This window comes from Rattus rattus, chromosome 8 (assembly GCF_011064425.1).
Source record: "Rattus rattus isolate New Zealand chromosome 8, Rrattus_CSIRO_v1, whole genome shotgun sequence".
Classification (NCBI taxonomy): domain Eukaryota; kingdom Metazoa; phylum Chordata; class Mammalia; order Rodentia; family Muridae; genus Rattus; species Rattus rattus.
The window spans coordinates 11,447,001-11,472,008 of NC_046161.1; the positions used below are offsets into that span (position 1 = coordinate 11,447,001).

Below are 25,008 nucleotides of genomic sequence, written 5' to 3' on the forward strand. Positions count from 1 at the left end.
GCATGTGTGTGTGAGTGTGTGTGTGTGCGTGTGTGTGTGTGTGTGTGTGTGTGTGTGCGTGTGTCTGTGTGCGTGTGTGTGTGTGTGTGTGTGTGTGTGTGTGTGTGTGTGTGTGTGTGTGTGCGTGTGTGTGTGTGGGTGTGTGTGTGTGTGTGTGTGTGTGTGTGTGTGTGTGCGTGTGTGTGTGTGTGTGTGTGTGTGTGTGTGTGTGTGTGTGTGTGTGTGTGTGTGTGTGGTGTGTGTGCGTGCGTGCGTGTGTGAGTGTGTGTGTGTGCGTGCGTGTGTGTGTGTGTGTGTGGTGTGCACGTGCACACTGCAGACACCATGGGACCCCCATTCTCCTTCATTCAGCAGCATTTATGAGTCTCCCACCATAAGCCAGACTTTACTGATGGATGCGGGGGACGTGACTGGACAGAAGCGCCTCCTGTCAGAGCATCTTGTTTCATCCGGCAGGAAAGAGAAAAGCTAATCAAGGAATAACAACACAACAGAGACACGCAGGGACCTGAGGTGCCACAGATCAGGGGTACACAGCCCAACTGAAGTGCTAGAGTCAGCATTTAGGATGGAAGCCACGTTTAAGATGAGATGTGAAGACTTTGCCTTGCTTTACGTGACCCTCTGTTCCCACCAGTGCAGCACTCAGGAATGGCTGCAAAAACACATCATCTCTCTTTCACTGGGCATTTATGTATAGTAGGTTTTAAAGTCAGAGAGAGAGAGAGAGAGAGAGAGAGAGAGAGAGGAGAGGAGGGAGGAAGAGAGAGAGAGAGAGGGAGAGGGAGAGAGGGGGGGAGAGAGAGAGAGGGAGGGAGAGGGGGCAGGGGGGGGGGGGGAGGGAGGGAGAGAGAGAGAGATAAAGAGAGAGAGAGAGAGAGAGAGAGAGAGAGAGAGAGAGAGAGAGAATAGATGAATAACTGTCTGAAGAAGCGGGAACAGAGTCCTGAAGAAACACCCACACCAGGCCCAGCCCCAGCAGGTCACTTTGAGCAGCTTTGCAAACCCGCAGGTACCAGCAGCTGCTAATTAAGGCCACACTGCCACCATGAGGACAGTCTGCCCAGTGTCAGGATTAGGATCCTTGTGGCCTGCTCGGAATCCCTACTTCTTGCTGGAGAGAGCACTGGCTGTGGAGAAAGGAAAGGGCTCCCTTCCTCTGGCTGTTCCAGCCTCATCCCAGGCAAGGGCAGAGGGTCTCCTGTAAATGCGCGTGTGCACTACAGATTAGGGAATCAAACACAGAAAGGAGACACACTCCATCTCTGTGCTTGGCGAGGCTCGCTTCTCCTGGACTCCTGCTTACCTTCCCCTTCCACTGACAGCATGCATGTGAGGCGGACTTTGAGATGAGGCCTGTGCTCTCTTTTCATTGTCCTCTCCTCTTCAGGTGCTTTGCACACTGGGGTGTCCTAGTTGTCACCCCTGGGAGACAGTGAGGAGTTCTTTCATAGAACACCTTCCTCATTGGTCTCTTGGGCAATGCTGACCATGGCTGTGTCTCCACTGACCCAGCAACTAGAAGACTCAGACTGTAATCCAGTCATGCGGATTTCAGATACTTGATCCCAAGTTTGGTTTACCTCTTTGAACCTCCTGTTTGCTGATCTACAAAATAAATATTAATACTTCAGACATAGCTGGTAGGACTGTTAAAATCAAAGCATGCCATGTGGCGAATGCCGTTGACTGACTTCAGAGCTCTGTACACAAAAAACACACTATCCCTAAATCCTATATGTCTACAAAGATGTGGTGTAAAAGCAAAAGGAGGCGTACACATCTAGTGTTGGAGTAAGGTGTGTACAGCGACTTGTAAACTGTTTGGTGGATCTTAGGATCAACCAAGTAAAAAGCGTCTTCCAGAAATGGAGTTGCCTGTTGTGAAAATTAAGGAAGTTTACTTTATAGAATGAGGGATTAAGAAAGGATTTTTATGGGCTGGAGCAATAGCTCAGCTTTTTTTTTCTTTTCTTTTCTTTTCTTTTTTTTTTTTTCAGAGCTGGGGACCGAACCCAGGGCCTTGTGCTCTACCACTGAGCTAAATCCCCAACCCCAATAGCTCAGCTTTTAAGAACACTTGCTTTTGCAGAGGACCCAGGTTCAGCTCTCAGCACCCACATGTCAGCTCATGACCATCCATAATTCTGGCTCCTGGGGATCACCTCCAGGGATCCGATCACCCTGAAGGTACCGGATGCACACGTGGTGCACATGCCTGGACGCAGACAAACACTCATACACATAAATAAATGAAAAGGGAAGACCCTTTGACAGTAGCCTAAAGTGACACATGACAGGTTGAAATAATGACTTCAAGGACACAGAATACTATATACATAAGTGCCGAGCTTGTTCTGTATTTTCTTGTTGTCTTGAATCAGAGCAGCATTGACCACCTGCAGGAGATGCTCATGAGACTGGGCCGTTAAGGCTTCCCTGTGGAGGGAGGTGGAAGCCTCATAAGGCTTGGGGTTCAGGGGGCACTAATGACATCCTCTCCTGGCCCCCTTTCCTCAGAGAGGACACAGAAGCTGTAAACCACTGGGCTGGGACTTTTTGTAATGTCAGTCTATAAGCTGACAGGGACCTCTGGTGGTGTGGCTGCCCACGAGTCACCCGTGCATCTATAAGTAACTTTAAGAAACTCACCACTCACCAAGCTGGCTTTTACAGAAACCTGGTTTTCATCTACTACTTTCTAATCTAGGGTGAGCAGACATTTTTGACATGCAGAACTGTTACCTTCAGTGATGGCTAATATTGACCCATTGTCAAGGATGAAGAATCACTGAAATGTCAGGCTGCGAGGCATACCTGTGCGGGATTCTCTGAATTATGTGGACTCTGAGCAGGTCTCTGAGGGATTATCGTGAGTAGTCTGAGGTGGGATGACTGGGTGCTGTGAGCAGCTCCACAGGCCGGGCTGCCAGGCTGAGTAAAAAGCACAAAATGAGCTTATTTTCAGCATCCATCTCCTAACCATGGAAGCAGTGTGACCTCAAGTTCCTGCTCCACCATGATGACTGTATACCTTTGAACTGTGAGACAAAATAGCGCCCTCCTTGCCTTTTTCCCGGAGTATTTTTAATACAGTAGTAGAAAAAGCAACAGATATACTGTCTATCCTAAAGTCTTTCCTGAGGATCCCACCACAGCGTCCAGGGGACCAGACAAAGAACTCAAGACAGGGAGTGTGCCTAACCCCTCCAGCTCCGAAATGCATTGTTCTCCATGAGAAGGAATTTTCCCTTCTTTAAAATGTATGCCATTGCATAAGTCTTTCCAAAAACAAGGTAAGCAATTATGACTGAAAACCCAGGGAAATATGACAGCAGGCTAGACTGATTTATTTTTATTTTTGCTGAGTCGGCACTGTTGCTTACTTTTGGTAATTACAGTAGCAAGCATCTATCTAAACGTTACCAGTCAAAGGCTCATTGCACCCTGTTTCAGGGACCCTGAGGAATATTCTCTGCATTTGTTGGTTTGTAACTGGGCAGCTCGCATGGAATTTGCTGCGTTTTCATTTTAACTCCCACACAGACAAACTCTCATTAGGGGCTTGATACTGTTACCACTAGAAACTTGTTTCTTAGCTCCGTTGGTAATAATTCAACTTGCCACAGGGTGGCAGCAAAGCCCACATCATTGTTGCCCATCTCTTTAAGGCGTGGGCTGGAGAGACACTTGTGAGGGTGGTGGGGCTTGCCACCCTACAGGCTGTCACATACTGAGAGTGTGATGTGTGCCTTGAGGTGCTGTAGTTATTATCCCGAGATAACTAACTCCGGATTTAAAAAGTAGATTTTAATTTTTTATATTCTGTCACTAGAATAGAAACACCTATATCCATTAAAGAAATAGTGGGGAATTAATATTCACAAAGCATTTGCTACGTGTCAGGAGTGTTCAAGGCTCTGGCCACTACATCTTTGAGAATCCCTAGGACTCAAGCCCTTCCTGAATGAAGAACTAGGCCTGCTCCAGCTCCCTCCTGAGCCATAATGGAGTACCTGACACATGCATACAGACTTCTAATCCTCCTTCAGAGAGCAGGGTTTGCTTGAGCTTGGTAGCAGCTAAGTCTAGAGTCCTCTACAAGGATTTTAGGGGTGGTTTTAGTGATAACTGATCTTTTTCAGGACACGTATCTTCACATTCACAATGTCATTCCCTGAGAACCCAGGGCTGGCCTGTCTGTTGGCCCTTGTCTGTGGATGTTTGGACTCATTTTAGTAAATTAAGGATCATGATTTGCAACTCAAAATTATATTAACATATTTCCAATATTTATTTAAAGTTTTTGAATATCATAGAATCTGTCTTAGCTATTTGATTCTCTGTTAGGCTCCTGGAGTGTTTATTTGGCTAATAATTACGGTGACAAGTGCTCCCTGGGCAAACAGGGCAAGCTCAACAAAGATGCTAAAAGGATCCTAAGCACATGTGAAGAACGGAAGGCCACTGTGTGGGGGCAATGGATTCTCCAAACAGTGTCAGGGATTGGTTCTTGCACATGGGATGGGTCTTATGTTGGGTCAGTTATTGGTCGGCCACTCCCTCAGTCTCTACAATGTCTTTGTCCTGCACTTCCTGTAGGCAGGACCCAGTTTGGGTTGGAGGTTTTGTGAGTGGATTGGTGTCTTTATCCCTCCTCTGGGGGCCCTGCTTGGCTACAGGAGGTTCGACTTCAGGCTTCGTCTCTCCCACTGCTAGGGGCCTCAGCTAGAGGCACCCACAGAGACTCTCCGGAGCCCGGCCCATAGCTTGTGCCATCTTAAATCAAATTCACTGTCTCCTTTCCCCAGGGCTGGGGAGTTTCGTGGATGAGGAACTTTCAGGGTTAAAACTGGGGAGGTCCTGAGCAGAGCCGGACAAGTGGGTCAGCTGGGGAGTAGTGGTGCTTGTTTTCCCTCTTCCCATCAGGCCAGGCAGGCCGCTCCATGTGACAAGAGCATTCATGATCATTCAGGGGACACACTCAGACAGACTTGTGCCACTGTCACCTTAATGACAGTGACAAGATTTGGAGGGGACATAATCTTTTTAAAGATTTTTTTTTTTACCAAATTGTGAAAAACAGTACTGAGATACCTTTAACAGATTTACCCTTTAAGTCACTGGTTATCCTGAAAAGGAAAGAGGAGGAAAAGAGAAACTGGGTGCTTAGTACAAGTTAGTAACAGGTCTGGGGCTCCTCCCACCCATAAGAGGGAAGACACCCGACCCGCACAGCACTCAGAGTTGTGGAAGGGAAGGGACGCAGGCTTCCTGGTTTGGAGTCTCGAGCAGTCTGGGTCCTCATGCACTGTGCTGCTGTGCTTGGGGACATCCACAGCTGAGAAGGGCCTGTGGCTCAGGGCCAGTCCCTGGGTGACTGCACTGCTAGGGTAGGTGACATTAAAGGTATAAGCCAAGGCTGTAGCACAGGACTCTGGCAGAGCTGGAAGCTGACAGCATTTAGAGTACAGGCTGCAGAGGCTGTGGGATTCGCCGAGCCCATGTCTGAAATGTGCAGCTCTTACCGTGTCACGTGGTCAGCAGTCATGGCTACTGTTCTCAGCTAATGCATCTTTGAGAGTCAATTGATGTCCCTAGTATAGGTGAAGAGGAAGACATTGTAAAAACTGTATTTGTTCTTGAGCCCAAGGCAGCAGTATAGAAAGATAGGTTTTTGGTTTTGTTTTGTTTTTTTCAATGTCACTGGGAATGCACCCAGGGGGAGGAGACCATGGTTTGTGATGGGGATGCTCTGGGGAGGGCTATTCCCCAGACAGAGGGTTCTGGGGTGTTTGAAATGTGTCTCCTGGTGACATCAAAAGCTACCTCTATAAAGTTCCAGCAAAATGACTTCCCAAATGTGAGCTGAACTAGAAGGACATCAACAGACATGTTAAACTGGATGGGGAAAAACCCATGAGGCCTCAAGCCTACACAGAAGACTACAGACAACTGAGGAAAACTAGGAGGGAGAGATGTGGTCTCGTCCCAGGAAGAACACAAAACATGGTTGTTCAGTGTCAAATGGTGAACCCTGAAAACATGCATACACACATACTAGTAACATCTCACACAAACACACACACACACACACACACACACACACACACACATGCACGCACGCACACACGCACACTGTCACCCCTGCTATCAGCTGGGGAAGGTCCTCATCCTGGCAGTGCACACTGGCTGGGCTACTTCGTCTCTGAGACAGCACTGCCCTGGGCATTGATGATGTCACCTCTGCGGCCATTTCTGTTTTATCCCCACACCTGCCTAACCCCTCACATCTCTTTCTTACCGACACATGGTTTTCTCAGCCACGATCATTCACTTCACCACAGACAATTCTTGGGAGCCCGCGGACACTTTTTCCTCTTCCTTTCAAGAGTTTTTGTTGGACTGGGGATAGGACTCAGTTGATAGAGGAAGCCCTAAGTTCCACTCTTAACCTCGACAGTCTTGTGTGGTAGCATACACCCGTAATCCCAATACCTGGATGGTGGAAGCAGAGGGGGGGAGGGGGGTTGGAGGGGACAGGAATTCAAAGTCATCCTCAACCACACTCAGTTTGAGGCCAGACCAGCCATGAGATGCTATCTCAAAACCAAAATGAGAACGACAGAGAAGTAGACAGCACACAGACACCCAGTCCTTTGGACATCTGATGATGCAAAAAGTGCTTTTAGCCGCTGAGCCTTCTCTGAAGCCCCAAGCCATTTCTTAATCCACGTGACCCCTCCTTGGTCTACAGTAGTGCATACAAAGCCGCCCTTTGCAGAGCCCTACCCTTCCTCCTTCTGAGTCACAGAGCTGGAACAGAGCTGAGCTATGCCATTCCCTTTTCCCACTTACGACCCTTATTTCTGCCCCCCTAAGTTCCCATAATGCAGGTCAACATACTCTGCAGGGTGGTGCTGACCTCTCATATCGATGCCCAACTGCCCAGGTTTCTCAGGCATTGGCCAGTTTTCTGTTTAAGCTAGCCATTGTCTGGCTTCCACAACCCAAGCGCCTAGGCAGACTAAAAGCTGGTGTCTCTAGGAACGCAAGGCAGCAGTGCTGAAGAAACGTCTTCCCTAGCTGAGCACCTACTGCCTCTGCGCCCCTGAGTTTCCTTGCCTGTCTGACACTTTGAGGAATCCGCCGTGAGTACCCCTCCGCACCACTGTGGATCTACTCAACATTTATTACTGGAAACTTTTTCTTTCTGCATTCACATTTATTTATCTCAATAAAACAAAGTTTGAGTATACTAGACACCTTAGTTCTTAAGAGTCTATGCAGACACTGTCAAATCCCCAGATTTCTGGACCGACATTTCTTATCCACCTCCACCTGAGGTTACCCAGTACCATCTCAAACTCGGGATTTTTAAAACCAGATTCTCGGTCTTGTTCTTTAATTACGATCCCTTTCTGCCTTCTCAGTTTTGATGGAGCATACTACCACCCTCCTGGTGGGGCTCTTGAGTATTAGTCTGCCTGTCTTCTCTTCCAACCTTGTTTATCTGCAGGTCCTGCTAACCCAGACACATCACGCACTCACAGGATGCACAGTTCCTGTGAAGTCACCTCACACTGCACTTGTTGGCATTTACCAACATGGCACCTTGCATGCTGGCTGTGCACTCCCCTTCCAGCCGTTCCCATGCAGCCATCAGGGCACTGAGACTTAGCTCAAGCCGTGATAGTACTGTGAAGGAAAGCCCCGGTAGATCTCCGCTAGGACCTCTGCTGACAAGATTCCTGAACCATTGCTTTTAGAGAACCTCAGTGGTTGCTGAATGACTTACACATCTATTTCTCTGATGTTTAAGATACCAACTCCTCCTTCAAGCCACATCTCATTCGTGTAACCTTCAGTTCTGGATGCCTTTCTCTGAGTCAAGTCTAAGACACATTCATATAAAATGCACTTGAAATATGTAGAACAATGGTCACCATACTAAGATTCCATCGGTACCAGTTAATGTTCTTGTGAGGATGATGGTGGTCATGAGAGTACAGCCCATTTCTGTGACGTTCTCATTGTCCCTTAAGGGAGAGCTACTCTTTTCTTCTTCTGTGTGTCCATTAACCTTTCTTTCTGCTCCTTTTTAGGCACCTGATAGGTTCGGCTTTGCCTTCTAATTACTCTGCCCTGTCCTGAGAGTCTTGATGAATTCTACTTTGTTAAGTATGATGACTAGTTTTATTGTCAACTGAAAACAACCTAGAATCACTTTGGAAGAGAGTCTCAGTGATGGATTGCTATATTGAGTTGAGTGGGCATGTCAATGAAGGAATGTCTTCATTCATGTGGAAAAGATCCAGCCTACCATGGGCAGCACCAATCCCTAGGCAGGGGATCGTGAACTGTGTAAAAGTGCAGAAGAGCGAGCATGTGTGCATTCGTCTAGTATCTTCTTGACTACATGTGGTCAGTTGCTTCTAGTCCCTGCCAATGTGATGCTCCTGCTATGATAACCTGGAACTGTGAGTAGAATAAACCCTCTTTCCCTTAGGTAGTTTTGTTGCTGTTGCAGTTTGTTCAGAGTGTCTTATCACATAACAAGGCTGAAACTAGAACAGCCAGGCACTGCGCATGTCCAGGAACCACATGATGTCTTTTAGTTACTCTTCTCGTCCTGGCATCCAGACACTTGATTAGGAACAACTCAGGGGAAGAGTGACTCATTTTACTGCAGTTTTTGTGTGAGGGGGGACCTCTGGCCTTGGTGCTAGACTTGTTACATATTTGGGATGCTGGAGAGGAAACAGGAGGGTGTAAAGCAGCCGGGTCTAGTGACCTCCTCTAGCCAGAAGTCACTCCTTAAGAGTTCCACAACGTTCAGTAAAAGGACAGCAGCATCGGGGGCCAAAAGTTCAAACACGTGAGACTAAGGGGGACATTTCACATCCCAGTCATAATGGTGCTGAATTAACTTAAAATCTTCTGAGTTCCATAAAGTCTGTGAGGACTGCTACCCTTGCCTTCTTGTTGAGTTAAAGAAGTCTGACACAAAGCCCTTAAAAGTACAGTCATATTGGCACCAAACGAAGCTTCCAGTTTGGGGAATGAGTTACGTCTAAATTGAGTTTTTGGCCAAACAGTCTCATGGGAACCACCAAGTAATCTAGGCTGTTGCCAACGTAACAGCTCTCCATGAACGACAGAAAGTCCCCATTGCTGAAGATATCTCGAACGCAACTCCTTGAACATGGAGAAGTTGAGCTTGTGCCTACAAGGGAGCCTTCACCCCTACATGTTAGCCTCTTTGATACAGGAAGGTGCTCTGTGTGCTACCAAAAGACAAATGTGTAAACCAACCCAGCCACAAACCCCTGTGTCCTTACAACGTATGCTAGTGCAACAGTGGCAGAAAGCTTGCAGGAGTAACCAACCAATGCTTGACTGAAGGCTCACTCCACGAGATGGAACTGCTTAGGCGATCAAGAACCTGGGACTAGGTAGCCTGGGGAGCTATATATTTGTTCTTACAAAAAAAATACAAAATAAAATAAACAAGACCCCAGAAATAGAGCAATAAGATGACTCCTAATGACATTCTGCTCTGTTCATAGTTAAGTGCCTTGCTCAGCCATCATCGAAGTAGCTTCTTCCTGCAGTAGATGGGAACAGTTATGAAGGCCCACGGCCAGACATTACACAGAGAGTGAGAGATCTTGGAACACTCAGCCTTAAGCAGGGTGTCTTTACCAAATCCCTTCACTTGGAGTTGAGCAAAAACTCAAGAAACAGGAGGCAGGAAGGGTATAAGGACAAGAGGGGTGGAGGATACCATGAAATCAAGGTCCTCTAAAGCAACAGGATCCAGGCACACATGAACTCACAGTCTGGGGCAGCATGCCGGGGCCTGCATAGGTCTGCACCAGATGGGATCCTAGAGCTGAAAGGAGAAATGGACACATGTCCCTATCCCTAACCCAGAAGCAATCTCCGTTTCCTCCAAGGGAGTCTCACTGGGGAAACAAACTACTCAAAGGGTAGACTGCATGTCCATGATTAGATGGCCAGCAGGAAATGAACTCAGTGTTATATTTGGAAGTTCCTTGTCTCATAACATCCTGTAAAGGTTCTTCCTGTTTTGATTCTCCCAATTTATCTTTTAAAATTTTAATTATATATAAATACATAATACATATGCATCTATATATCTATCTATCTATGTATCCATGTATCCACGTATGTATGTATGTATATATCTATCTATCAATCTATGTATCTATCTTCTATCTATCTATCTATCTATCTATCTATCTATCTTATTCCTTTTTTTACCCTACAGATCATGTACATACATGTATGTACATATATGTAAACTTCCAATTTAGTGTTTTGTTTTTGTTTTTTTTTCTTATGGGATTCCTCAGTGGGTCTCTGTGTCTTGTGCTTTCTCTTGGGCTCTTTTCCTTGCTTATTTTGTCCATATTCTATCTTATTATTATGCCATAGAAGCCTGTTTGTTTAATGAGAGACAGGAAGGAGGTCGATCTGGATGGGAGGGGAGGTAGGGAGAATCTGGAAAAAGTAGGGGGAGGCAAAACTGTAGTCAAGATATATGATGTAAGGAAAAATTTATTTTCAATAAAAGGGAAAAAAGGAGAAAAAAGAAAAAGGTATGATTGTATAACAAGGTGACTCTCAATTAGAGGGGACAAAGGAGCTATATGGCCTTTGCTGAGTGTACCTTGTCACCGTGATCCTGTGACATCACCCTCAGAACAGCTGTGGAGCATGTGACTGCTCCTCTCCTGCCCTGCCCTCTGCACCTGCTGTTTGCAAACGCCACGCATCTGATGTTTGCCGGGCTCAGGCCTCCAGCTGTTTCTGTGCAGCATAAAGAGGAAGCAGTTCACTGGCGCGTTTACTCAGGTATTCGGGATAGAAGGAGCCGTGCAGGGCTGCAGTGTCAGATGGGTTCTGAAACACACAACTCACTATTAAGAGTCAAAAGTGTTCCACAACTTCCTGTTATTTCCTGGTAGGTGGTCTTGCAAGGAGGATGCATTTCAAAGAATTTAGCACCTTCCGTCAGTTTATGCTCTTAAGGTTTTGTCTCTGGGAACCATGTATGTCCCTGTGAGCAATACCAAAACCAGAGCTGCTTTGATGGTTAAGGGGACTTAGCGGCACTGGGAGCCATACGTAATGTTAAATGGTAGTTTTTCTTATGAGGATATAACTTCTTCAAACTGCGACGCTTGGAACAAGAGAGAACAATTCAGACTCCCAGGGCAAGCTGGGATTGGGTGATCAGCAGCCTCTAACCTGTAGATATCACTCAACTCAGAAGGGAACCTTGTTTCAGCTGCATTGTGAGGTGGGACAAGAAAACACGAGATAGAAAGCAGGAAGGACAGCAAGAAATCACGGAGACAAACTGAATATTCTGTATCCTCAAATGACCGAAGAAAGCCGGGAAACGGAGTTGATAAATCTCTGCTCAGTAGTCTCATGTGAAGGAAGGTAGCTCAGTTAAGAATATGTCACGCCCTGGGCCTGCTGAGGACAGGTGGATGCTGTAAACAGTGGATACAGTTGATAATGAACTACAATGACTGCAAACAGGATCTGCAGGAAAGCATTGTTTATTAACAGAGGACGGTATGCTGTAGAGGAAACCGGTTAGGTCCTTCCCCCTACCCCCTTATTTTAAAGGCCACCTCTTTCTAAAAAGCCTCTCTCCAAGTCCCATAAACTTCCGGTGGCACGAGCTGCGGGGATTGGCATGTGTCTGTCCAGCTGGAACTTCTTCCTGAAGTTTTCTAATGTCTTTACTGCCAGAGGCTGGATGTCGGTGCTCATTGTCTCTAGTGGGGACTACTAAGGACCTGTGTATTCCAGGCCAGCTTCCCTCGGGAGCTAGGGGTCTCAGAGGGGCTGATATTCTCAACAGTGTTACTAAGTGGCAAGCATGCACCTCAGATCAGCACGAGAGAGCTTCAGACGCAGGGGTTCCAGGCTTCCTCACGAATAACATGGCTCTCCAGTGACCTACTTAGCAGAAGTCTTTCCCATTCTCCCTTTGAACTGTGATGAAAGTGGGCTCCATATGAGCTGACAGGCACAGCCTGTGAAATTAAATCCCAAGCCAACTTTCATGTTAAAATCCTGAAACAGAGAGTTAAATTTACACAGGAGGATCTGAGTGTCCAGAGGAATCCCAGACATCCGTGCTCGGCAGGACAAGTTTGATTTGAAGACAGAGCAAACAAAATAACACCCTCATAGTTTAACTGCGGTATAATGTCTATAAGGGAATGGGAAAAGTTTTAGAGTGCGCTCTCTGTCTCTCATCCGAGTCTCTGAAATCGCACATTTATTAAAATCTGAGCTGTTTGTGCCATTCATGTGCTTGTCAGCTCTTATCACGAGTCATTTTCTGTCTGTTTTCCTCTGAATAGCTATATTTTCTGAACATGGATAGTTTGTTTGTGTGTTAGGAGTGACACTTGCAGCAGTTAGTCACTAGATTCCACAGTGACCTTTTTCTAAAAAAAATAAATTTTATTTATTTATTTATTCATTTTACATCCCAGTCACTGCCAATCTCCTGGTAACTCCCTCCCACAATCCTTCCTTCTTCCCCTTTCCCCCCTAACCTCCTCTGAGCCCCCGTTGGGTATCTCCCCCTCCCCAGCACCTCAAGTCTTCCAGACCAGGTGCTTTCTCTCCCACTGAGGCAGACAAAGGCAGCACAGCTAGAAGAACGCACACCACATGCAAGCCAGAGCTTTTGGGATAGCCTCCGCTTTAGTTGTTCATGAAGACCAAGTTGCACATCTATTATATGAACAGGGAGGCGTAGGTCCAGCCTGTGTGTGTTCTTTGGTTGTTGGTTCAGACCCTGAGAGCCCTAAGGGCCCAGGTTAGTTGACTCTGTTGTTCTTCCTGTGGAGTTCCTATCCCCTTTGGGGCACAGTGACCTTCTCGATTGTCCACTGCTCCCATGAAGAGACGTTCACAGACATGTGATGACGGAGACACGTACTGTACAGTGAGGGGCAGTGTGGCCAGCACTCAGCTGCCTGCTCAGGTCCTTGAGGAGCTGTGAGGTAGGGCAGTGAACATCTTCATCGAGTCATGGCTGCACTTGGTTTCCAGGTGACACTTGGGACAAGTTGCTTAGTCTGAAACATTTTTTAAATACAGATTTCCTGTGATGTTCAGGGTTGGCCCCAAGGCTTGTGTCCATCAGGCAAATGCTGTGTTCCTATTTTGTATTATTTTTCTTTGGAGACAGGCTGGCTGGTTTCCACTCATTGTATAGTTCAGTCATGCCTTGAACTTGCCATTCTTTTGCCTCAGCGTTCCAAGTAGCTGGCATCACAGGCCTGTGCCACCAGGTTTGGCGTTCCGCTGCTGGATCCTATTGCTGTATAGTTGAAAAACAATGAATGTTAGCCAGCTTGGCTGATACACACCCATAATTCTAGCGGGTGTGTGTGTGTGTGTGTGTGTGTGTGTGTGTGTGTGTGTGTGTGTGTATGTTGGGGGTGAGTGAAAGCAGGAGGAGCATGAGTTGAAGGATAGCCTTGGTTACATCATATAGTTGAAGCTAGCCTGGGCTACATGAGACCTTGTCTTTCAAAAGCAAAACTAACTGAATAATTGAATCCACGAATAGCATACGTATATCGTGATAGACATTATACACTGTAAAATATGGTTATTACAGTCAAGCAACATAACCATCGCCTGTGAGGTATCCTTGTACCATGAATATGTAGTAAGATCATTGAACACCTACGTTTGTAAATTTCCAACATACCGTGCACACTGTATGTTGACTATAGCCTCCAAGCTGTAAGTTAGAATTCCATAACCTATTCATCACCTGTCACTGAAACCAGTAAGGCCCTGGTTTCAGGGCCTATGTGCATGCACATAGGTTTGCTTGGAGGGACAGAACAGAGCGGTGAAACAGAGGCACACAGAGGGGCTAACTACAGGCGGCAGAGTAAGGAAAGGACTTTACTGGTTTTGTTGGTTATCTTCCCTTTGTGGATAGGAAGAGCGGGCTGAGGGCCTGGTAACCCAAACCCTAGTGAGACAAGAAGTGTGGCCTTTGAGAGGATATGAGGTGAGAGCCTCATGAACAAGATCAGTACTTACAAAGCGGACCTCCGTAAGCCATCTTCTCTTTTCTGCTGTGTGAGGACACGCTGAGAAGCCAGCCTCTGCGGGAGACTCACACAGTTTGGGCTCTGCGACATCCTAATTTCAGATCCCAGCCCACAGAGCCATGAGCAGTCAGTTTCTTTACCAGACCCCCATTGAGGGGAACTTGGTTTCCGCAGGTTACTAATTAAGAAAGTAGGTGTCTAGAGAAATCAACACGGGAGAGTACAGCTCCCTAGTCAGACTCTCAGAGGAATGGTATTCTTTGCTCTATAAAAAGGCTCAAGGGGAGTGAATACATAGCTCAGCTTTGCCCTTCCAGACACGCACTGGGCAGTCCTCATTGGAAGCAAAACTCATGGGAGCTGCTGGGCGTTCAGGGCTATTAGCTAGGCATGAAGTGATTGTGAACTTTAGGAAGTAGGCGTTAACCAGGGAAGGTTAAGGTAGTTAGCATGCTGCCCGACTCTGTCACAGTCCTGGTAGTGTGGACACAAATCCAGAGTGAGCCTCAAAATTGAGCTCTATCTTTGAGGGCAGTGGATGATCTGAGAACATTTCAATGCTTTCTACATGTGAGCCTTTAGAAGATTTCAGAATGTACTAGTGTGCTTGTCCAAAGACTTTCCCAGCACGTCGCCCTCTGTGCTCTGTTGAACTTGCTACGGTTTCAGGTTTAACAGTGTCTGTTGCTCCACAGTTCCAAGTAAGCTCACCGAGCCTGGCCCGCCTGGGGCAATGCTATGTGGCAGCTCTTCCTCAGAGTGTGGCCTTCCTCTTTCTTAGTTGTACCATGCTGTCCCAGACGCCTCCTCAGGTCGGTTTGTGTAACGACCAGTATTTCAGTTCATATTGCAGTCTGTGGAGCATTAACCCTTCCCAGCCCCAAAGGAACCTGACTTACGCCTATGATGATTCCTGACAATTTTACATGTAAATGATTTTAAAAAGGGCACCAAGGAGGATGCATTAGTATTAGTTTAAACCTATTACTTATGGGCCAGTACTCTTTAATTAATATACAAGCTCCTTTTGATTCTAAGTACAATAATTCAATGAACATTTCAGAAAATACATTTTCTTCATTATTTTGCAAAGACTCTAAAACTTTAGACTCTGAGATGCTAAGTCCTTGGCCATAGAGATGGCTGGCATTGTAACACTGACTTTGTGCTGGACAAGACAACACATACTTGGCTACTGGGAAGACTGAGGCAGGAGGATTAAGTATTTGAAACCAACTCAAGCAATTTAGTGAAACATGATGTCAGAAGTGAAAACGGTAATGTGCTGGGATGCGGCTCAGTGACAGAGGGCAATCGTGGTAGTAAGACTCTAGGTTAAATCTCAGTACTGAGATAAACATGAAACACAGGCACACACACAGTCACATGCACGCACACACACACACACACACACACTCGCACATACATGTTGACACACTCTCACACACATACACACTCACACACATACACACTCACACACACACGTTCACAACACACTCACTCACACACGCACACACACACTCACTCACATACACATATACACTCACACAGACTCACACACACTCTCAATACACTTACACATGCACACTCACTCACACACTCACGCTCACACTGACTCACACACACTCACACATACACTCACACACTCACATACACTCACACACTCCTAACCCTTCCTAACTCCCCTACTCCATCAGCATCAGCATTGCCACAACCACCATCACCACCACCACCAGTATCACTACCAAAACACCGTAGAATCTGAAATAACAACAGAAGAGGAAACCATATGAATTTAAAAACTAAAAAACTTCATGTTATAGATGACTTTCTGGGATGTTTGTCTTAACAAAAATTAATAATTTGCAGAGGTCAATATTTCTTTGGTGAATTTAGTATTATAGCTCATAATCAAATAGGACTTACAATGAATGACATAGTCTTGCCTACTTATAATTCTGTTTTGAGAGGTTACTATTCAGGGCTCTTGGTAACTTCATTTTGCATTTGCCTTCCTGCTTCAGAAACCACAAGCTAATTTTTCGGTTTTGTTTACTAACATTTCCCCATTAGGAAAGTTAAGAACTTAGCTTCTTTATATCAGCCCACATCTGCAATACCATAACACATTCACCATAGTTCGTGATCTCTTGGGTTATATCTGTGTGTATTATTCACGGCCGAGGTCAATTATGTGCTACGATTATTATCTCCCACGCTCCCTTTATCCATACTGTGTTAACTGGAGTTGTTGTCCATACGTCCACCCGGCCCTTCACCTCCTCCTACCACTACTTGGCTTTTGCCCTGTCTACAGCAAAGTCTTTTGTTGTTTTCCAAATCCAGAGCAAAATCTCTTTGCCCAATTTTACATTTTCAGATTATTCCTTAACTTCACCATTTCTTTTGTCTCTTCCTGGTGCAAAAGGTGGACTGACATCTCTTGAGGTACGACTGTGGTCTGGGACCCTCTCAGGATCTCCTTTCCTGCATAGGATTCTTGGTTCCTTGATTGACATGGTTTCTAACTAGGTTCACTCCTGGTAAATTCACTGCTGGTAAAGCATTCCTCCAGGGCTAAGACATGAGATGTCCAGGCTGAGTATTATATTATATTATACTATATTATAGTGTGTTTGTATTCTTCTTTCATTGTATCCACAGTTTTGATAAGTAGAGAGTTTTAGGTAGGTGTGTTTTCTTTGAAATAGTGGAGTCTAACCCTTCACGGAACCCTAGCCTTTGATGTCTGGTAGGCAGGTGAACTTTAAGCCAAGGAAGCTCCTCCCATTGGTGTCTAGTAGTTAAACTGGCAGAAGTTTTAGCATCTTTCTATTTTTTCATTATTCTAACATTTTATAATAATACGTCTTGACTTCAGCTGGTTTTCGCTTGCTGCACTGGGCCATCCGTGGCCCACTCAGTTCTGGAAACAAACGCCCTTGGGTGACAAGTGTTCTTCAGCCCTGATGTGTGATTGCTGCTTTTCCTCTCTCGACTTTCTGACTACAGATTCCAGAGCTGCTGGATGGTTCCCAGACTTCGGCTTCCCTTGTTGGTTGATCTGCTTTCTGCTCCTACGTTCCTCACCTCTCCGAGGCATGCTATTCTATTTTAGTTTTTGTAGATGTGCTGGTTGTATTTTGCTAACTTGGCACAATTCTAGACATATCTGAAAAGACGGAGCTCCGACTGAGTTTGTTTCTGGGTGATATAAAAAAATCAGAGCGAGCAAACCACAGAGAGCAAGCCAGTGAGCAGCATTCCTCCACGGCTTCGGCTTCAGTTCCTGGCCTGAGTTCCTGCCCTGCGTTTCCACAGTGATGGACGTTCAAGTTCTCAAGTGAAATAAGCTCTTTCCTCCCCAAATGGCACTGGGTCAGTAGGGCTTTATCATAGCAATAGAAACCCTAAATAAGGTAGTAAGTAGATGTGATATATTCATATACAAAACAAACAAACAAAAAAACTATGTGAGGACAGTGTGGAGCTTTTTTGAAATAAGTTAAACGTATGCACCATGCTTCTTTCTTAGTTTTCAGTTGGATAAGTCAGTCATGAAGCGTTAAGTAAGCAAAGACATTGCAGGAAGGGTCAAGTTGTCAGCAACAGTGAGGGCTCTCCTAGACACCGGCATTGCTATTCCCTAGGTCCACCCATAGAACACGGGAGTTCATAGAACACGGGAGGAGAGGGAGAAGCCTGCCCTCCTTCTGGAAGTCAGCAGATGGTGAAGCCACTTTAAAATGGAAAACAGGCAATACTTAGTAGGCAGGCTGAAATGGTTTCCACATGTCGGGTCAACTCTTCCCGAAGCAGTCAAACCGTTCAACCTCCCCAATCTGAAGTGGGATTCAGATTCCTACCACCGCTCTATCATCTCCTACATTAGCAATGGAGATTATACGTCAGCTCCCCTCTCTCTCCTGTCCTCCCTCCCCATCTCATCCCCACTCTCTGGCTTGTTATATTCCTCAGACGCTCTTCCAGTTCAGCATCAAGTGATGGGACAACACATGTGTCGTTCATCTGCTACTTGAAATTTTCTAGTGTCCTGAGAATGCAGAAGAATTACTATAACAAGATGCACCGGGTTCTTCAGATGTGCTCAGTTTCCTTCCCTTTCATTCATTTTCTCCTTCTCTCTCTTTCTCCTGTCCCTCCTCCTCCTCCTCCTCCTCCTCCTCCTCCCCTTCCTCCTCTCTTTTCCCTCCCTCCCCTTCTCCATTCCTGCCTACCTACAGTGACTTTCTATTTAACTATGGCTGGGCTGGAATTTGATATGTATACCAGGCTGCCAGGCTCAGAGACCCATCCCTGCCTCCCAGAGGCTGGCACTAAGGGTGTGGCCAGCATGCCTTGCCCCTGAGCTCAGGTTCCTCACTCTGCATTACTATCCTTAGTGGTAGGATGGAAACTGGAAGAGCCAAGGGCCATGGAAGTCACAGAGCAGCCTTCCAGCCACATCACAACCAACATCCCAATACCTCGGGTTCATAAGACAAGGCACCTTCAGTTTCAGGTGGACGGACTCAGGCAGTGACAATCCTACACCTTCGACTACACCAGTGGTAGCAGTTCAGGGCAGGGTGCCAGGGACTAATGTGTACTCTTATACGTAGTTTCAACTCCTAAGTCTAGAGTTACTCCCTGTCGACTGTGGTCTGAAAATAGAAAATGAAAATCTTAGAGATGAAGAAGTCACACATTACCGTGACACGTCACACTCCAAATACCGTGGTGAAGTTTAACACTGACCCTTCTCTGCCCTGTTTGTGAACCATTCATCCATGCACTACACTATAATCTACCCACTTCTCCCTTAGTGTCTTAATTTACCTTACCACTACGTTAGTGCCATAGAACTAGCATCCAGTTACTGCTAGGAGGCAGCCCAGTATCCCAATGCCAACCTCACAAGAGTCTGTTGTTTCATCAGTTAAACCCTGTCCTATGCTGGCCTGCATAAGATTCAGTGTTTATTTCACCCACAGTTGCAGCCATTCTGTTGGTCTTTGGGCTTGGACTTTTGCCTCTTCCCATTCATAAGACTTGGAGCAGGACTGACCTAAGGAAACGCATTTTCAAGCAACCATGTATGAATGCAGAGAGCTTGATTCACCGTCACTTGATTTATCCTACGAGGAAGTCTGTCCTAAGGAGGCCTCAGAGGACAGTCAGGCTGGTTTACCCTTTGCCCGCTGTGATTAAGAGACAATGGCTTTTGATGCTTTTAACACTCAGAGATAAACCAAGACTACCCCTTCTGATGCAGATCTCTGCTGTCCTCCTGTCCCCCAAGGTAAACCATCTCTGCTACGTTTGTGCTATTTTTGAGGGATGGGAATTTCCCTGCAGTGTGTGATTTCAGGGGGAAATTGGTTCTGAACAAAAGCTTAGCTGTGCCTAGTTAAGTAGTGAAAACCTTGAGGTTTTTCAAGAGGAAGAAAGATGTGGGTCTGAGGGGAACTTGTTCTTTCTTTTTTTTTCTTTTCTTTTTTTTTTTTTTTCGGAGCTGGGGACCGAACCCAGGGCCTTGCGCTCCCTAGGCAAGCACTCTACCGCTGAGCTAAATCCCCAACCCGGAACTTGTTCTTTCTTAATCTGAGCAGTTTGATGTCTAGCAGGTTTCCAATTTTATCTGTCCCCTGAGCCCAGACTGCCCAGTTCCCACTGAAACATACATACCCCAACACACAGTCATGAAACGAAAAGTTTCTTGTGACATCCTGACATTAAATAACTATGATGTGAAAAATGGTAATTTCTAAATTATTTGTTTACTTATTTTTTTTTTTTAAAGACAGAATCTCATGCAGCTTAGGCTGGCTCAAAATTCCTATGAAGCCGAGGATAGCCTAAACTCTTAATCCTCTAGACTCAGCCTCCCAAGTGCTGGGACTACAGGCATGTCTCATCATGGTAATCTTTTTAAATTTTAGTTTTATGTAAGACAGCAAGCATGTCTGTGTGCAGCCCTGGGTGTCCTGGAACTCTCTATGTAGCCAAGGCTGGCCTTGAACACACAGACCTGCCTGCCTCTTCCTCTGAGTGCTGGGGCACTATGAAGTCTTCAATCTTAAAGTTAGGTATCTTGTCTGTGGATTAATCGTACATTTATTGGTGTCCACTCGAGGCCAGCTTTGCATGCAGGCTGGGAGTCCCCGCTGAACTGGCAGATGCCTCGCCTGCCTTCATTGGTTTACTGTTGGTGGTGGTGAAGTGACTTCCCTTGGCGTGGGCAGTGAGCTCAGTGGCTTACAGATTACATTGAGTAGTGTAGCGCCTGACAGTGTGGGACACCGCCCTCTAAGCCTTAACCCTGACGTCAGCAGTCTTTAAGACACCAGGGCCAGAGCCTACCAACATCGAGCTGCCTTTGCTAGTGTCAACTAGGGTGGAAGACTGACAGTCGGCCGTCGGAGCTGCAGTCTGCCTGCTTTCCGCGCGGTCCGAGACCCTGTCTCCCCGGCACCCGAAGCCCCGGAGTTCAGAGAATAGCTCCTTAGCCTTTAGGTGCGGCTCCTGTCACCCTGCGAGGCGCGGACCCGCGTGGGCTACGGTCAAGGCCGGCCCGGGCCCCGCCCCTCGGGGCGGCTCTGCGCATGCTCGGCGGTGCGGCCGGCAGAGCGGGCGGCGGAGACCTGGAGACCCCCGAGGGATGGAAGCGCCGGCGCCGGCGGAGGCGGCGGGATGCGAGGAGCTCGGTGGGTGTCTGCTGGGCCCGAACCGTACCCGGGGCGTGGGCGTCTCCGGCGTTCGCAGTGAGGGCGCGGGCCTTCGGGTCCGCCGCGGCGGCATCCGGGCTCCGGGTGTCTCGCGCGCCTGGTGGGGGCGTCCCTGCGCGCGCACTGAGCACTGGGGTAGCAGGATGGCGGGATGGCGGGATGGCGGGGTGGCGGGGTGACGTGGTTTGCAGTGGCTCCAGGCCGAGGTTGGTTGGTCCCAGGACCCTGGCTGGGCGTGAGTTCCTAGGGCCAGCACAGCACAGTGGTCCCCAGGCCTGGCGGGGCCTTGCAGGTTTCTGCACCGTGTTTGAGCGTCTGTCTGCCTGAGAGTCTTCAATCTTTCTATGTCTGTCATCCTGTCCATCTGTCTGTCCCACGGGCCTGTGCTTGTAGCACTGTGCGCCAGCGCGGGGGGAGTCGCCCTCTTTGTCCACGTCAAAGGGAGGCGGGAGCTGCTGCCGCTCTGTTTTTTTCCAGGATGCTTTAAGGAAGTTACCATTGTTTTCTTTTCTAAGCCCTGGATCTCAACTCTGGGCGTCTCCAGGTGAAGCCTCACTGACTCCTCTGCTGCCCAGCTGTTCTAACAGGGAAGTTGCTGCCTGGAGAACAGGACATTCCTGGGCTCTGACTGGGGCCCCCCCGAGCGCGCTCTGTTTCCATGGTTTTGGAAGCCTTGCTTCTGTTACTGCTGTCAGAAAGAAAACAGAAGTCAGGATCAGGATAGAACGATGTCCTTCCAGCGGCACACTGTGTTAAGGACTATTTCTTGAAGAAAGAGGTTAAATTTAAACATACTTTGAAGTAATTCACAGACTGGCATTCCTGTAATAATGTGCCAGCCCTTCATGGTTGTTTTCAACAAAGGTATTTACAACAAAGGTAGAAACTGTAAGTCTAGCTTTCATTGAGAACAGACTGTCAAGCTGGGTGCTGCATACTATGCTAGCCAATGCCTACTTGATCCTCACAAGAATCCAGGGAGGCAAGTTCTTTTGTCTTGCAAATGATCTCATTAAAGGCAGGGCCCTGTTAGTACAAACTCAAGTTTATCCGACTTTTTAGTTCGTTATCACCTATGTTGGTGAGTGGTAAGGAGTTTAGCAGGAGCAGGGTAGGACATTATCATTAACACATGTAAATCTGGTGTGGTTACACACTTGCAATCCCAGTGTTCAAGGGGTTGAGGCAAGTGGACCGTCGGCCTATGCCCCACTGTGAGTTCTAGGTCAGTGTGGCCCACACAGTGAGGTCCTGACTCTGCCCTTACCCTCTGGAAAAGTTTATCCTTTCACTCAGCAATTTTATGTGTAGGATATTTCTCAAAGGATTAAATCATGTAATTAAACTGTGTCGGGTTGAGAGGATGGTTCAGTGGGTGAGAGCACTTCCCACGCAAGCCGGACGACCTGAATTTGGACTCCCAGAACCCATGTAAAGCAGTGGAACATGGGAGTCTGTCATCCTTGGACACCGAGGTGGGAGACAGAGGCAGAGGCATCACTCATGTGCTTGAATGGCAGCTGCATGAAGTAAGATGTGATTTAGTACAGTCATCTCCTGCTCAGCTGTTCAAAGTGTTACGGAAGCACGTTCACCCTATATCATCTGTTAACTGGGGAAGCTCACTGGCTCTGTCCTCCCTGGCCCTCTTGTTTTTGGATTTTTGAGGTGAGGTCTTACTTTGTAGTTCAGGGCACAGGATACATCATGAGGAAAGGACCATCTCCCCCAAACTCCAGCCAGTCAACTCATCAGGATGCTGCTCCCTTGGCCATTGTATTTAGTAAGCGACACAGAGGGTGAACAGCGGAGGTACCTCAGGTGGTTCGCCTGTCCAGCGAAGGCTGCTGTGGGAGGAGGAGCAGTGGAAGGGGCCTGTAAGGGACTGTGAGCTGAGCATTTGCAGCGCTTGGCCGACTTTGGTTTATTTATAGTTTTGAGACAGGGTCATACTACGTAGCCCTGGCTATCTTAGAACTCAGAGAGCTGTCGGCCTCTGCCTCCAGAGGGCCAGGATGAAAGGGTGGGCCCTGCATGAGTTAGGTTTTAGAAGGGTGGTGGGGAAGGGGAGCGGAGTCTGGCTAAGCTGCTAGAGTGTTGGTCTAGTCTGCCTTAAGCTCTAGGTTTGATCCCCATCCCTGCATGAACTGGGCATGGTGGTGTGTCGCCCAGGAGGTAGAGGGAGGGAGATTAGAAGTTCAGAATCAACCTCTGCTACCTAGTAAGTTTGAAGCCACTCTGGTCTACACGAGACCTTGTTTAAAAAAACAGAAACACAACAAAAACACGTGCTTATGGTGGTTTCCATGTGACCAATGGACGTTAGCGCAAAAGCGGGAACTGGAGAGAGGCCAGTGTGTTCTTCAGACCAGCATGGTGGCAGCAATGGAAACAGAGAGAGGCGGGTAGACCCTGGATGAAGTAGACCAGCGTGATTTCCAAAGAGACTGGGTGAAGGCAGGCAGGATGGCTACAGGGACCTGAATGTCTGAAGCAGAAGTGCTTGGGCTGAGGGCTTATGACAGTTTATAGCGTGTCCAGCCTTTTATGTTTCCCTCATTAAACACACTTCTGATGACTAGTTGTTGGCTGACAGGATGACTCTCCCCTTGAGTTAGACCATGCGAGTCTCTGTGCCTTTCTCTGCGCTCTCTCATTTATGGTTACTCACTTGAAGGGAAGTCGGCCACCATAGGACACTCAGGCAGCACAAAGACTGTTCATGGGGCATGGCCCAAAGATAGTGGCTACAGGGTGCAGATCAGAGGCCTCCTGACACAACCCAACCATAGAAGTGATCCCTGAGAACCCAGACTTAGGAGGAGACTTGCTCACATGGGTTTGGAGAGGAAGATGAGGGTTTGGGTTAGAGCTGTTCATGTGTACAGTTACTGGAAGGTGAGGAAGAGGGAGGAAAGTCTGGAAGTTGTCACATACAGGTAACCCTAAAGTTGTGGGGAGGGCAGGCAGGGAGGGAGGAAGAGAAGGAGAAGGAATACAAAAATACCCTGAATTGTTACTGAGGTAGATTGAGGGTGGTGACATAGTTAGTTTTTTAGAGAGCACTGTTACACTGTTTCCCAGGCTTTATGGTTTTGTACAGTGGCTGAGTGTTACATAATACAGAAGGCGGTTTAACATTGGCCCTCTGGGGAGAGCTCTGCTGGAGACAGAGGATGGGCTTCTTACATTCCAAAGCCATTGGGGTTTCTGGCTTGTTTCTTATATTCTCTTCCCTCACCCACAGGAATTAAAGCAGTCTGCTTTCATGATCAAGGTGGCAGTTCATAGGTTTGCGCTATTTTTCATAAAAGAAACAATGTCCGCCATACTTTTTTCCAATTGCCAGTATGTAAGTGGCTTCTTATTTTGTGGGAATATAAGAGCAATATAGCACCTCTAAAGGTTTTTAATCTGTCCATAGGAAGGAAAGCACAGAGACGGTTCTGTGCTCCACCCACACCGTTAGCTGGTTCCCACTTTGTTATGTTTCCTTCTCTCCATTTCCACTTTACCTTTTAAAACACCACGGTATAGTGTGTGTACACAGTCACTCTCCTGACTCATTGGATGACTGCCCTTGTCTGGGCTTCGCAATCGCACCGTGAAGGCGGGGTTGTACTCTCTAGGGCAGGCACGCCACAGTGAGCAGAGTAAGTCTGTGTAGTTAGCAGACTTTAAGGATTTCTGCTTCAACAAACACCTTTACGAGTAGCTTGTCAGAAGTAGCATTTCAGGATGAGAGTGATGAACCCTGTAAGAATCTAATATGTGTTCCTAAATTTGTTGGCTTTTAGCTACACCTGGAGCTGATTTCAGGGTAGGCAATTGAGGCTGAAACGAAAGTTGGGGTGACAGAACAGAGAGCATTTGTATTCTCCCTAATTTAAGCTTCATTAGTTGTGCATTATATCTAAGGTGTATAGTATTTAATTGACTAAGTGTTTTTTGTTATATGTTGAACACTTGTAAATAGGAATAATTATAGCCGAGTAGTTTGAAATCTCCTTCTTAGTAGTATTTTATCAGGAATTACTAATTTTGCCTATTTTACCACAGCCTTTATAGGAATAGTTTAATTTATTGCTTTCTAAAAATTACATAAAACTTCAGCGAATAACAGACCATGTATAAGCTACATGGGC

At 46.9% G+C, this 25,008-nt stretch overlaps 1 protein-coding gene across 1 annotated transcript in view; it reads left to right on the top strand.

Moving 5' to 3' along the window:
- Nucleotides 1-20,486: 20,486 nt before the first annotated feature.
- The window catches only part of Slc36a4 (solute carrier family 36 member 4), a 28,263-nt gene continuing 23,741 nt past the window's right edge, over nt 20,487-25,008 (top strand). Inside the window, exon 1 of the mRNA XM_032909965.1 lies at nt 20,487-20,842. Within this exon, the coding sequence (XP_032765856.1) occupies nt 20,797-20,842 (46 nt within the window). The 5' untranslated portion in view covers nt 20,487-20,796. The remainder of the gene's footprint in view (nt 20,843-25,008) is intronic.